This window comes from Rhea pennata, chromosome 1 (assembly GCF_028389875.1).
Source record: "Rhea pennata isolate bPtePen1 chromosome 1, bPtePen1.pri, whole genome shotgun sequence".
NCBI lineage: Eukaryota > Metazoa > Chordata > Aves > Rheiformes > Rheidae > Rhea > Rhea pennata.
In genome coordinates, this window is record NC_084663.1 from 16,423,995 (window position 1) to 16,439,289 (window position 15,295).

General features: G+C 40.5%; 1 protein-coding gene across 2 annotated transcripts in view; it reads left to right on the forward strand.

Moving 5' to 3' along the window:
• Nucleotides 1-15,295, forward strand: part of ABCD2 (ATP binding cassette subfamily D member 2) — a 51,344-nt gene that overhangs the window by 23,619 nt on the left and 12,430 nt on the right. For both annotated transcript variants that reach the window (XM_062582508.1, XM_062582517.1), the window contains one exon: nt 11,364-11,509. In XM_062582508.1, the coding sequence (XP_062438492.1) occupies nt 11,364-11,509 (146 nt within the window). The remainder of the gene's footprint in view (nt 1-11,363; nt 11,510-15,295) is intronic.

A 15,295-nucleotide genomic window follows, 5' to 3' on the forward strand; every position in this document is an offset into this window, starting at 1 on the left:
ATGCTTACAGCTAGGGCTTTTATTTGCTGAGCCATCAGAATTCTGATTCAGCTCTTTCTTGGGTCAGCACTAAATAATGATGTTAGTGTAGGCTAGTGTATCATACCAGTCTTAGAGAACAATCGTCTATATCACAAAGCCAATGCCGCACTTGGTACAAATGACAAATTTGAATCAGCAGGGATGTCCAGGCTTGATTTGGTACAGAGATATGATTATTATCTTGTATCTAGTGGTAAATCTCTCCAGCTGAAGCAGGTTCTGTTATTATTGCCTTTGTGTAGACAAATAGAGAGACTTCATTCTCCAGACTCATGGAAATGTCTCGTTTAAAACACAATATGATCACTTAACTCTGAATGCAGGCCAACTTCCTTTTTTTTTGTGATTTATAAAAGAACTTGAATCTCAGCGTTTACATGATTAAGATCTATATAGCAACTCGTGATGTTCTTACCAAGTGACAGATAGGCAGATGTAAAATGTAAAGTGCTTCATGGCTTATTAAATACCATGATGTGTATGCAACTCAAAGGTGAAATCCATTCTTGTAATCAAAGTAACATCCCCTCTATTTTGAGTCTTGCTTCAGTAGTAAGAAGCACATAAATCTGATTTTGGCCCCTACAAAAGATTATTGTCACTATTATACATAGCTTTTAATTATGTTCTTTTGAAATATTTTCCTTGGTGTTACAGAGATACTAAATTTGTGTCCGTCATGAAGCCCAGTCACAGGAATGTTTCCACTGGGATCTCTGGCAATTATCTGCTGTGTTTTACGACGTATGTTGGACACCGTGTTCTTGTTAGCATATGAGCTTGCAGTGCTTCCACCCTCTACCTACTTCTTTTGATAGGGTTTTCACAGAAGCACAGAATGGGTAAGGTTGGAAGGGACCTCTTTCACGTATCAAAAGTCCGCATTCAGCGCCAATAATTACACCTTACTGCCTTACCAGTCATCCATGTAGAGGCCAGACTATCTATAGATCTTCATTTAAAAGCTGGAAAAACTTTACATAGATCTAGAAAAGAAGTGGAAAAAACATTTTAAAGTACATTGTCAGGTAAAGCTTAACAAACATTTTATAAATTCATATGAAGAAAGTAAATAGGTTGCAAGAAAAGAGTGTCTGGCTAATATTTATGGGATCTATCTGGCAAAGCAACTGAGAATGTACTTAAACTATGCTAAGTTCATTTTGCTGAGACAAAGAGCTCACTTGCCTTTAAAATTTAGTAATGACAGCAGTGCCAAGGGGCAAAAATTAATCTACAGCTTAACTAAGCTCACTTTATTACTTGTCAGTGATAGGGATAAACTTACATGTTGGAAGGATAACCTGGTTGTTGCATTTACGTGGCCTACTTTCTGCACAAAAGTGTTATTACTGTGCCCAGCTTGGGCTGTTACCTCCAGCTTAATTCTGGACATTGCAACTCTTCAACAAAAGATCTTTGACAGAAGAACAAAATCGACAATGGTTAGTATTTCAATATTATTTTACCTAGAAATATGGAAAAGCATGCTTTAAATGCCTTAGTTGTATCAAATTATGAGAAGCAACTTGACACTATAACTCTGAGAAACACTGAGAAATACAAACTACACAACCTGCCTAATATAAAAAGCTTGATATGAAAAGACTGAAGGGTCGTTGTTAGTTGGAGATGGGGAACAGCTGAAAGCTCTAACGACTATACCATCTTCCACCAGAATAAGGTGTTTCCCTTCCTTCCTATTTCTATTTGCAAATGAAAACTCTCATTAGTGTCCTGTGCTTTTAAATACCCACAGAGTAGACATGGCCAAGACCTCCCTCTTGAGCAGAAGGTGGTACTGCGCCCTGTGCACTGTAGACCCTGCCTTTTTGCCTAGCCTTGTGTCCTGGGCTTCAGAACTGGGTCTCAGTTCCAAGGTTAGCTGAGCTGCCAACCAGCCTCTTTGTGGACTGTTCAGTTGGACACCTTTCCAAAGGTCTGGTCCCATGTTTGCCTGCAGGCTGAGGATCTCTTCTCCAATTCATTCTGGTTTCCAAGGTAGTTGTAAGTTTAATTCAGCACAGATTCTGTGCTTTTTCTTGGGGACAATGCAGTAGTAATCACTTGTAACTACCTGCTTTCCACAGAGAAGAATATTAGTTATTTTTGTGTAAAAATCTTCAACTCTCACTAAATAATCAACTCATACACCAAAGACAGGGTTTGGCTACATTAAGGCAGCTAAAGGTTTGTCATCTTTATACAAGCTTTTTAATCAGTGAACTAGCAACCTCCAGAGAGTGAGTCACTGTTAAAATGCCTTGGTGCAAGGTTTTATTATTGAACCCAGTAAGAAAGGCACTGAGACTCTGTAAGGCATTGATTGCAAAACCTTTTATTAGAGATAACATGAAAAGGTAAAAGAAGATAGCATAGATAGTCTTATGTCCCTTCTGATCCTGGGAACCCTGAGTGGTGCAGCATCAGATGGACCTCTAGTCATGGCACATCATGCTATGCAGATTCTATCCATGCTGAGGTTCATTGTCATTATGGTCTTCAGGGTTCTTACAGGATTTTCTTAAAAGAAGATAAAATTTCTGTTGGCAAGCAAAAGGATGTTTGCATGAGAACATACTTCACTGTAAGATAAAGACAAGGATACACAGATGGTGTAGCTGCCAGTGCCAAATGGGAGTTCCCTGCAGACTCTGCCTTACATTTAGTGGGCTAAGTTTATCCTGTGGCTGAGTGATTTGTGCGGCACTGCACAGCGCCATATAGCACGGCACACTACTCAGGCCAACTGCTATATGGATCAGTAACTCCTCAATAGTCTTCTGGTTCAGACAATTACAGCTGTGTCCTAGGACAAACGTTTAAGACACACGAGACCTTCTGGAGGTGCCAGTTGACTGGAAAACTGTTGCCTACAAAGAGAGCCTAGAATGACTAACTTGGACTTGGATGAATAACTTTTAGGCAAGATGAATCTCTTCAAATAATGCCAAGTATTCCCCAGAGGACTGGATTATCCATTCTTTGTTCTAGACTTGTTATGTTGTGGTCCTGTGGGAGCATGAAGTCCTTCCCTGTGGCAGATGGGTTTCTTTCTTCAGTTCTTTGTACACTAGCCTACCTTAGATGGGAGCTTTTCTTTCCCAAGAGGGAAGGCTTCTCCAGACTTGTTTATTTGCCTAGAGATTTGCATTAATTACACTCCACTAATTTTTTCTTTCTACTAGAGATCACTACAGCTCCCTTGTGGCCAGTTCAGATACAAGCAACGCTTACGAAATGGCTGTAATGGTTTTTGAACGTCCCTGTACCCATAGTACATGGCATGTCTCAGTGTTCTGTGTTGTCGAGGTCTGTCCTGTGCAACAGAAAGTATTTCACAGAGGACTGGAGATTGATAACAGTGTACTGTGTGACTTTCTGCTTGCTGGTGGTATATCTCACTGAAGATAGACTATTGCTCTAGTATTACTTGCATAATGGTGTTCCATAGTGTAAAAACCGATGGCATGCACAGTAAGCATTGTGGAAACCCAGAGCAAAAGCAGCCTGTGCTCCGGAGGCCTCACTGTTTACACTTCCCGCTCTCTGTGCGGTAAGGTACCACTTCTGACCTGCAAAACCATAAATAATTTGGGATCTTTCTTAAAGAAGGAAACTGACTTGCTCAATGTGTTACAGTGCTGTGATAAAAATCATAAAGACCTCTTAGGCTGGGGTTTGCCTGGTGTGAATTGGCAGGCAAGAATTTATCCAAAGCAACTTACCATTCTTTTAAAATTTATTGATCTTTATAATCATCTACACAGATGGTCTATCATCAGGAATGCCAAAGGTAAGAAAAGGCTAGGCCTGCAAAAACTGGATGCTTAAGAGAAAGGGAGTATTTTTCCTTCATTTATCTGGTTGGCTGATTTGATCTGTTGCAGAAGTTATAATTTTTTAAGATTGCATTAGCTTCTTGTATTTTGTGGAAGTTGTTAGAGTTTTGTTTTCAGTTATACACGTGTTCTTTGTGTTCTGTCCGTACCTAACACAAGATACGAACAGATTGAACAAAAAGATAATTCTGTGAATTGTTTGCCTTAACTTTCATGGCAGCTGACCAGTTCTAGGTATATTGTAAGTGATCTTAGTAATGGTGAGTAGGTAAATTGTGAGATGAGATGATATTTGAGCATAAATAACACTTTTAATCAAAGCCTTCTTTTACTTTTCTGGTTATTATTTCCTTTTAGAGAGATGTGCGTAGCCTCTTTGCAGAGAAAGCCACAGAATGATTAGTATGATTCTTTTTTTCAGCCTTTGATATCAGATTCTGATTATATACATTGAGAATTAAGTCTTATACTGTGCACTTAATTTCCTGTAAACTATGTTAATGGCTGTAATGAAATGGCTGATGACATTCCACTCTGGTAACTGATCTATCTGAAATATTTAGAGGATGTTCATGGCTAGTTGTGTATGAGTTGAGAGGAAAGTTCAGTACAGGGTATTTTAAGCAGAGATCAATTATTTATGTCTCTAGAAGGGTTCCTGAAACTTGAGCTGACCCTAAAATCCCTTCAACTAGATACAGCACAATAAACTGAAGATACTGCTTTTTGAATATTTGCTAAATATTATATTATTTGTTGTCTCTATTTTAATTCTTTAGTGTTACCACATTATTCTGTGTGAGAGAAAATAGTGGATGCAGCACAGCTGTGCAAGAACCTAATTCACATTCATTCAGGGTGTTTTATCTTCTCAGAGTTGTAGTGGTGGTGCTGTCTACTTTTTTTGTTGTATATTTAATTAGTGTCATCAAAGAACTATTAGGAACCTATATGACTTTACTTAATGGAGGTTGGCATTTCTTGATCACCACTGATCAAGCTTTGCCTCCTTGAAACCCTTGGGGTTTTTACTTTTGACTTAAATCAAGAGCATGGCAAAGAACCAAAGTTTTGCTGAGGTGGTTCCAGCTTAGGTGTTAGAGCACCTAAAAACTAGGATCTTGGCACCAGCAAGGTGATCGGAAGATCTGATAATAAGTAGGTAGATTCCCTAGATAGTCAGGGAGAGATTTAGGGCTTCTGGAAAATTGTTCAAAAAACTTACGTGGTAGATACAGGGTGCCACCTAGAGTTGCCCATAGGAAAATCTAAATACAAATATATGTCTGAACTCCTGCCTCTTACTGAAGTTTAGGTGCCAAACTGAGTGCTAAATGTTGAACGTCTTTATCTATAACAAGCACTCTCCTGAGAGCAGACACCTAAGTAAGTTTGAATCACCTTTTGATACGCTTTTAAAATGCTACTGAAGGAATGGGATACTTAATAAGTTTTATACTGAAGAGCATTTGATTAAAAAAAGAACATAACTAATGTATGGAGCAAGGATTGGTACTAATGTCTCCCCCTTTTGAATTGAGGCCTCTAACCAATATAGTGTATAATCAGGTTCTTTTCAAAAATTCTTCCCTGAGACACGTGATTCCTGCCTCTTAGCTTCAGTGGGAAGATTAGAAGGTGCCCTGCCTTTGACTCCTCTTTAGCCTGGACACTAGCCTAGGAAAATGGGAATCTGACTCCCTGCAAGCTGAGAAGAAAATTTAGCCTCAGCCCAGTTCTTGGAAGAGGTCTGCTAACCACTAGCTTGTCATGCACACACTCATCTTGCATCTCTGATAGCTGCTGTGTTTTGTACAGGACTTAAAACTGTTGTTTTTGTTGTCTGTGTTGTACTGGGTCTTTTGGGGAATTAGACAGTGTTTGGGCACATCTGTAGATGTGAGGCTTTAGCTTCCTGTACTGGAAATTCTCCAGCGCAGGCACAGACTCCTTGGGAGCTTTCTGGTTCGCTAGGAAGATGCCACCAGGGCTGGAGCTTGGGCTGCAGTATCATCTTCTTGAAAAGAGAAATCTGTTCCTAAATGTGAAACAGAATTTATTTTAGATGTCAAAGCAAGCACTCTGGATTGCACTCTGAAACTATCCCAAACTTTGAAAATCCAACCTGTAATTTCTCTGTAATGGAGAATCCCAGGTATAGTCTTTCCCTTTCTCTCTCCTGCTTGGGTATATTAAAGATGCATCTTGTTTGACAGAGACAGAAATTTAAAAGATGGGTCAATCAAGACTGTATTACAGTTGTATCACTCATCATTTTCTAGAAGGTAAACCTTTTTTCACATAACCAGCATATCTGTCAGAATAACTATGCAATAACTGAAAATAAACTTGGACAGCAAATGGCAAGTCAGGTTCTAATTGCTCAGTCAGGTGCTTGGCGATGCATTAAAGAATCACAAGCTACATAGTTTTTAGACTTCGCCTTGCATGCAGGAAGTGTTAGTCACAGCCTATGCCAAGGAAGGTGAGATGATTTCCAGGCTGTACCTGGAAGCAGTTCCCTGTGCTCTTACATTGGACTAACCTCCCTTTCCTTTTGATGCCAGCCACTGAATTAGGATATACTTTCGGCCCCTTATTTATTCCAAGGTGCTTATAATTAGGACTTTAACTGATTCAGTTTACTTTGTAGACTCTCAAAGTCCGTACTGATTGATTGCTATAATTTTCTAGAGTGATGCTACAGATGATATGAACAGGTCATCTGCTCTGTCAACACAACTCATTTTGCATAGAAGATCAAAACACCTTTGGATAGATTCAGGAAGAACTTGTAAATGCTTCATATAGATATGACTTGTTCTGATTTTGTAATAAAAATTTCTTGGCACCTAAACAAGGTGTCTTCCTTAACTCACGACCCAAAAGAGTGAAGCCCTGTGTTCTTTAGGACATCAGTAAATTAGCAAATTATAGTAATGGGTGGTTACAGTGTACAGTGTTATTCTTTTAATCCCCTTAAACTGGCATTATACTTCCCTTCTTAAGCTTATCAGTACCTATGTGTTAGTCCTCTGTTTGGAAAGAGGACTGACTGGTATGTTCTCAAATCTGGTTCATAGTATCCCTCCCCCTCCAAGGCTAACGGCAGTAAGGAATCCATACTGTATTGTTGCTGCAACACTTGTCCTTCCCCTGCTTAGGACTTCTCAGATATTTTGCCAACACTGTGCACAATGTCCTGTGTCAATAGGGCACTGGGGAATTGCGCACACCACAGGCCCTAGATTGCAGCATATGTTGGTGTCGTTTTTCTTTAAGGCCTGCACTGCAAGGGGGAAGTCCTAAGCTTTAGGGATGACTGGCTTGTTACCAGCAAAATGAAAAGTTACAACGCTGCAAAGTGAAACACTGAGTGGACAAAACAGAAGTTGTTGATGAAGTAAAACTCTCAAACTGACTGAAAAAAAAGATCAGTTTGTGAGACCTGAAAACCTCTCTTCCAACTAGATGCCCTGAAATTCCAGAAAATCAGGCAAGAATCAGAAAATTCTTCTTTGCTTTGTGGAGAATTTGATACCAAAGCTGTAAAAAAGAATTACAGAGGAAGATGTTACATCCTCTCTCTCAAAACCAGTATAGGAATTTTGTATCCGAGAACAGAGAAAGAAATAAAACAATTGCAGAGCTATTACCATTGAAGACATGACTCCCTCACCCCCACTGTAGAGAATTTACTTCCAAACCCTGTGAGAATACTCTCTCTGAGACTTGAACCCAGAGACTCTTGTCTGAAAGGAAAATTTCCATGAAAAATCAGTTATGACTAGTTACACTGGGAGTATTACTTTAGGATAGAAGGATTGTTTTTGTTATTTTAACTGTTAAAAATGTAATGAAAACAGTATTTTAGAAGGGAACTCACCAGCAAAGACAAAAATTCACTGTTGCTGTATTCAGTCACCCGTACTCCTTACTACTTAATGTCTAGTGGTCAAACTGGGGCACCTGTAACCTCGGTTACAATAACATCTGACACTTTGCAGATTTTAGTGTGTTTGTCCTTGTGGCAGCCATGATAGGTAAGGAGGTTATTGTCTTCAAGTTATGGATGGGGAAATCTGACTTAGAATGAGATCGATATCATTTGACTGTAGCACTTCAGAAGTTAGTTATCAAAGTTAGCTGTCTGGGCTCTGTCTACCACCGAGGGAGGTACTCACCTCCAGGAGGCAATCCATCCCTAGCCTAAAATAAATAGGATAAATCAACCACAGATGTGCATCTCTCTGTTGTCTCAAGTTAGAAACCACGGATTAGACAGACACCTAATGCCAAGCAAGGTGAAGTGTGCCCTGAGGGACACAAGTGGCTCCCTGTAAGGATGGTTGAAGTAGAGCCTGATCACCCAGCTCCAAGGCCAGTCCCCTAACCACTAGCCGTTCTTCATCTTTCCTGGTCAGTCAGTAATTGATGGGATTTGCTATTCAACTGCAGGCTGGGCTTTTCTTTCATTCTTACAAGCTTGATGGGGAGAGGTGTGCTTAGCATTACTAGTGTGTTTACATGGTAGGCCATAAGGAAAATCCAGTTTTACCGGGAAGTGGTGCTGGTGACTCAATAAATAGCAAGGAAATAAAAGTCCTAGTATGGCGCTTTGAGTGTTTCCTTCCTGGTTGTGCTGTAGGTTGAATTTAGAGGCCCTGAGTGCTGCTAGTTGTTACAGGATCATACTTCACAAGAGTAAGGTATTAATCCTCAGACAAATTATATGCTAAATAACTGCTACCTGCAGCTTCCTCTAGATTACACAGCTTTGTGCATATGCTGATCTAAACTGTACTGGGCCTAGGTGGACGTGCTTCTTCTGTCCCAGAGATGGCAGCAGTCTGGAGCGAGTGAAGTGCTTTCTATGTATGCAATAAGTAAAGACCTTTGGGATTTTAGATGGAGAGCACTATGAAAATGTGACATATCATTACCTGGGGAGGTTAATAATGTTTAGAATTAAGGTTTTGTAATAGTACAATTGATGTAAATGCTTTACCGCCCTTAACATTGGTGTTCATACTGCATCCTGTAGCAGCACTGTGCTCACAATATGCAAAGAGCAGCACAATGTCCTTAGAGAAAGTGAAGAGGAGCAGCAGTGTTTATATCTGACTTGTGGTTCTGGTTTTGCTCCATCTGAGTGTCTGCCCTCAGCAGGGAAATGACCAAATGACTGTGAGCAATCAGATCCCTGCCTTTCCCACTCTCACCCAGCTGGTGGTGAAAATTCAGCATTATTGTCTGCAGCATTAAAAACAATGCAACTGATAACTGCTTGAATGTGACTTTCACCACACGTTACACCTTTAGTTCCGTAATTGTAGAAGTATTGCATCATGAATTCCTTCAAATAATTCTGCAGTGTGTTCTAAGGATTCTCAGAATAATGATGAGTAGATCAGCCCCATCTGCAGAGATATTTCAGAGGAAGGGAAGAAATCCACTAAGGTTGTTACACATCTCCGACAGGGAAAGCCTAAAATGCACCGCTAAGACCTACCCATATCACAGATCCAGACCTCTACAGGGAAGAAAACTGTCCCCTCGTCAGCCTGCTGTGAAGTTATTAGGAACAGATCTCCATGGCAAGAGTGAGCTGCCTGAAAGACTCCTTACTGCTGGCCCAATCTCAACTGCTCCTTTATGTTATCATCGCCTGGCACCACAGCTTTAACAGGCCTAGTAATGTTTTGGCAGATGAACCCAGAGGCAGTTAGTGTATCTCTTGGCACAAAAAGTAGGACAGGATCTTGGGCCTGACTGTTCTGCTCAGCCCTCTCAGAATCTCTATCAGAGTCTTACCAGGGTCATACCAGCTTCCCAGAGAGGTAACAGCAGGGTCTGTATGACAGGATGAATGTCACTCGTTTGCAACAACTCCTTAGAATAAGAAAAAGAAAAAAGATGGCTAAATAGAGGTCTCTCTTCAAGCACTTTCTACTCTGGTTTACCATTATATAAGCTAGTATGTATTTGTGAGTGGAGCTCAGGTCAGTTCCCAGGATTGTGGTCATATATATCCCTTATTTCAGACTAATGCAGTTGACTAAAAAGCTTGTGGCAAAGTGGTCTTTCTCCTAGCCACTGAAGTGTGGGACCTTGAGTCCCAGCCAGTAACTTTTTGGTGTGCTGGTGGATGATAGAAGCTGCAAAAGGAATCTTTTCCTGTGCCACTCATTCTTGCTGCCAGGAAAGTAGGGATGAGCTTTTGACCAGCAATCCTTGGCCTGGTGGCTAGAATAATCCATCAGAGTCTGTGCACCAGGGTTCTCTAGGATGCATTAAATTCCCTTGGCTGGTCTAGGGAACCTAGATTTGGACCTAAGGCATCTCAACAACTTAAGTAGAATCATCTCCAGAATTTCCAAATGAGTCTTTACAAATTACGTCTAATCCTCTCATTGTGCCAGCATAGTTGATAAAGTCACTAACTATGTTTGTGACTGGATGGGGCAGGTGAGAGCGGAAATTAGCAACGTGGGACCTTTATGTATAAAGCTGAGTAACAGGCAAGCAGATGCTTGATGTAGAGAGGGCTGCTCTCCCATTTATGGTTCATGTATGTATCTGACTTCTTAAGTAATGACGAAAACTCACTGTGTCAGAGGTCCAGTATGTGCTTCAATAGCCCATGAATGAGGTTCCCTGAGCAGTGACACGCATGACCTGGAGGTAGCTGATGTTGCCTTAGATTGCCTTTGCTCTCCTAGCCCAAATGGTCTGATATCCATGACTGTGACTGAGGGCTCTAGCTGCAAAGTGGAGACAGCTTATTTTAGTAAGGCAAATGAGATTGATTACCTGGACTGGGAGCATGTGGCAGTTCAGAAGCTGCTACACATACAGCTCAGTCTTCTCTTTATCAAAGAGAGGCTGATACTGGGAGGAGTAAGCTGATAAGCTTCTCTAACGTATGCCTTTTGTGAATCAGAAATTTTGGACTGGCTTCTAGACCCAGGTAAGTTATGCCAGGTCCCACTTCTGCACTGCAGCTTAGGAGACTTCCTAGTGTTTTAAATGCAATTCTGCCTGAATCAGGTGTCTCCTGCTGCACCACAGAGGTCTCCCAGTTTTAGCTGCTAACCTTTTGTTACAGTTTGTATTTGAGGTGTGGTTATTTAGTTCAAATTCTGAATCTCAAAACGTGCAGAACCTTGAATACAGTGCAGTGTTCACCATTCAAAGTAAAGCGATTCAGAATGGGCTATGCAGTGGGTGTTTATTCTGCCTAAACTGCCAGTTTATTTTCATGCTAATACTACCCATGTTGCTATGCTGTAATCAGTTTTTATGTAAACAGTATATTGTCCCTTAGGCAAGTTTAGAAAAACATTCACCCACAATGTATCCACAGATAAATCCACTTTAGCAACACAATGTTCAGAGTTATACTCTGCTCGTAGAACATCAGTAGGTGCTCACTTGGAGCCAGCACCTGATCAGTGATTTCTCCTTACTGTTTTGCAGGCCCTACATGTCCATTGGAACGCTACGTGATCAAGTCATCTATCCAGACTCAGTGGATGATATGCATGAGAAAGGGTACCAGGACCAGGATCTGGAGTGTATCCTGCAAACAGTTCATCTGTACCACATTGTTCAAAGAGAAGGAGGTAAAATCCATATTTTTCTAAAAAGCTTTTTTAAATCTGTTCCTCAGGTGTTTGTGTCAATGTGCCTTACCCATGGTTAAACTTAATAAACTGCAAAATTGGATCTAGACATTCTGTGGCGGTGGAAGCTACGACCACATAATTCTTGCTTCATGACATGCCACCCAACTGCTGTTGGAGGGAGAAGAGCTGAAGTGCATCTCTTCTCCCCAGTGAATCCATGCCCAGCTGAGCATCATTCTTCATTTATACTGTCCAGCTTTTTCAGTGTCCAGATGTTGTCTCTTGCTTTGTGCTTAGCTAGCTTGACAAACATGGCCTTTTTGATTTGTGTTCCCAAGCAGCAGTACAAAGAGCTCTGGCTCCAAAAATAGGTTTTTGTGGGGGCTTCGTTGATAAAAAGGAATTGTAGCTGCACGGTATTGTGAGATCACTGGCCTTTCTTCTTAGAAAATCTTAGCTGTCTTAAAGTTTTGTAATGTCACTGACTACCTCAGACCCCAAGCATGAGAATGAAAGGAGGGTCAGGTTTGTTTTCACCTGCATGGTTTGTGTGATCAACAGGTTATATGCCATAGGAAAGAGTGTCCATTACCATATCACCAAGGTGAACAAGTTACAACTCTGTGTACCAGGAGAGTGTTACCAGCTGCCACTTGCTGTTTAAATTGCTGTGGAGTTTGTCTTTTGCATTGCTCGTCCTAAGAGTAGAGGGCAGTGTAAATACACTGATACAGGTTACTAAAGACTTCTCTTGTATCTAAGGAGCTGGAGAATTTTGTGGTTTTTTTCCCCAAAGCAATAGTAGGAAAATATTAGCAAAATAGAGCAATATGTAGAGTATATAGCAAGAAAAATAGCAATATTTTTCATCCTTTTGTTCCTACCAGTCACTAATCCATAGTTTGAATTTCTTCTGATCAGATTGCTTTTATAATGAATGTATGACAAAGTTACTAATATTTAGAGAGATGAAAGAGGATATATAAACCTCTCAAGGGAGGTTAACTCATAAGGGCTGGATGCAAAAAGGACTCTGTGCTCCTTTTGGGGAGAGTGCTTTAGGTGCCTTGCCTTACAATGCGTGTACTTCTCTTGAAGTCTCACAGGATCATTCTCATGGTAGAGTAGTGCTTCAGACATTGGGAATCCCAAGGCAACTTCTAAATTCCAGTTCCTGTGTGGAAGCATGTTGCTCTCTTCTATCTGTGTATTTTATTTTCCAAATGTGTGTGGATGCTCAACTAGTGACTTTTCTGTGTATTTTAGAACGGGGAGTAGTAATCATATACAGCAGTGATTGTATACCTACTCACCACCTCACAGCTCTGTAGATAGACAGAGATTAACCTTTTCATAGGTTAATGCTACCTCTTTAAGAATGCAGTAATGACTGATGACCCTCAAGGTGCAGATAGAAAGGATAGAAAATAAGTTTGTCATCATCCTGTTCACAGTTACTATTCACAGTTGATACTATGACACAAGAATTGAAAAACCTGGGCAGAGAACTAAACTCAGTGACTGGAATAATTGCAGAGAAAGCGTATCTCCACTGCACTGATGCTGTAGCTGTTACTGTTAGTATACCTGACTAGCTACTTCTCCAAGTGAAGTTAAGTGTGCAGATTGCAAAAGGACAGGCAGATGTATTGGAATGGGGAACTGGAAAAGGAGAAGCTCCTATGCTTTAAGTGGCCAGAAGCCACTGTGCAGTGTGCATTCGTAGTAAACACACTGAACAGCACATGACCCTCAACTACCAAAACCATATCCACGGTAGTCTCTGAATGCGCATCCTTGTGGGTTACTGCCCTGTAGCTGGAGCATGCAACTGGGGACAGGGCAGTTACAGTGCCCCTCCTACAAGATGCTGTTGGCTAGTGTGTAAGTGCTCTGTTTTGCCAAATAGAAAAAACAGACTTGAATCGGAGGCTTGCTCTACTTTCTGTGCCAAGGGACACTTAGTTCTCTTTTACTGCTGACCCCATTCTTGCTCTTCTGCCTAGCTGACTTTGCATGTGAGACTTAAGACACAATCTGTAAAAAGGGTAGATGGCACTGTTAATGCTCGCTGGCGCTGTGTCATGGAGAACTATGGAGCTCCCATCACAACAGGTGCATTGTGCAAACATCTGCACAAATGAGTGCTAAGAAAAGTGTCTTACAGCCTTTGCAATCTAAAATGGCAAAAGTGGGCAAAACTGGGAAGCAGGAAGACAGTTTACTACACAAAAGGAAAGTTTTTAGAGCCATAATAAACTTACTTGCTCCCTTTTCTCCTCAGACATTTGGAGGAGACAAGTGCCAAGGTAAGAGCAGAGATGAATTCCATGACATATGATTTGATGTTGCATAGATTTCATATATCTGCATATTCTTTTGAATTCTCCCAGTCTGGGACAGAGACTCAAATTCTATTTTTTAAATCAGGTATTTCTTGAAAATTGACAGCAGTAGAAATTTTTGTGTATAATGTTTCATTTTCATGCCAATATTTTTAACCTAAAACTGATTAGGTTAAAAATCAAATCTATTAAAAATAGAACTCTTTTGTTTGCAAAATAATGAAAAATCCTAGCTTGCAGAACAAGTGATTTTTTTTGCCAACTGCTTTGATTTTCCAATGGAAACAGTTTTGCTAAAAAATTTCCAGCAAGTTTCTATGTATATGTTATTTACACTTTCAAAGGTAGACTTCATCTGAAAGAAACCATCAGCAAAATTATTTTAACTGTTTTGGAATCTTGGATATGTGGGATAGGTCCATGCTATTTCACACTTTTTACATAAAGTATTTTAAAAATGGAGCCAGCTATCTGCTAATTTTGTATGCATATAAATTAAACATCATTCTTCTTTATTTTTTCCCTACACTAGATCCTCTTCTCCTTTGTATTCTTACCTCTGTCTCCTCCCTTTCACCCATCCCCTGCAGTATTATGCTTCTGCCAGACATGTTCTGTAGGGCATGACCCAGTTGTCTTTCAATTGACCACCAATGTCATGCATGTATAATCAGGTACTTCATAGCTCTATGTTTTGCTCCCTGTGGGCAGCTACATGAAAGCCAGATTGAGCCAAAAGTAAGCAAGCCTGACTTTGACTTTGAATTTATTTGTACTGGAATAACTCCATTGTCTTTAGCTGAATTATTTCCAAATTGCATCTATACAAGGGTCACCTGAATCCAGGTAGCCAAAAAGAGCCAGACACTATTCTTTTTGCTACCAAAGGCAGAACTCCCTCTAGTTTTTACAGCAATAAGGTGTGACCCAGTTAGAATAAACAGAAGAGTTACAAGAGTAGGTAACCCAATTTGGCATTTAGCTTCTGTGTTACTTTTATGAGACTTTCTCAGTCAGTGGCAACAGAATACAGCAAAAAACCCCAAGCAACAACAGCCGCCTCCCCCCATATCGTTCCTGATGTTCCTAAGCACAAGCCCTGGCATAAGTAGGTGCAATTCCTGTTGCCAATAGCATCCCTTTCTGCTAGGGGCAGAATTTCCTGCCTATAGAATCCCACACCAATGTTTTCCTCACCTGCTGGGGATGAAAGGAATGCCATTTTTTGCTGACCTTTGCTTTCCAGCTGGTTTGCACTCCTTAACTACATCCTTATATACAATACTGCAAACGTAGCTTAAGCAGAACAGAGAGACACTAAGTTTCTCTTTCTGGTGTATTTTGATTGGTGCAATAAGTCATTGTGGAGATACTTTTGTGTATGGTATTAGTATTGTTTAGTATCTTCATCAATAAGGTCCCTAGTCAACCCCTGCAA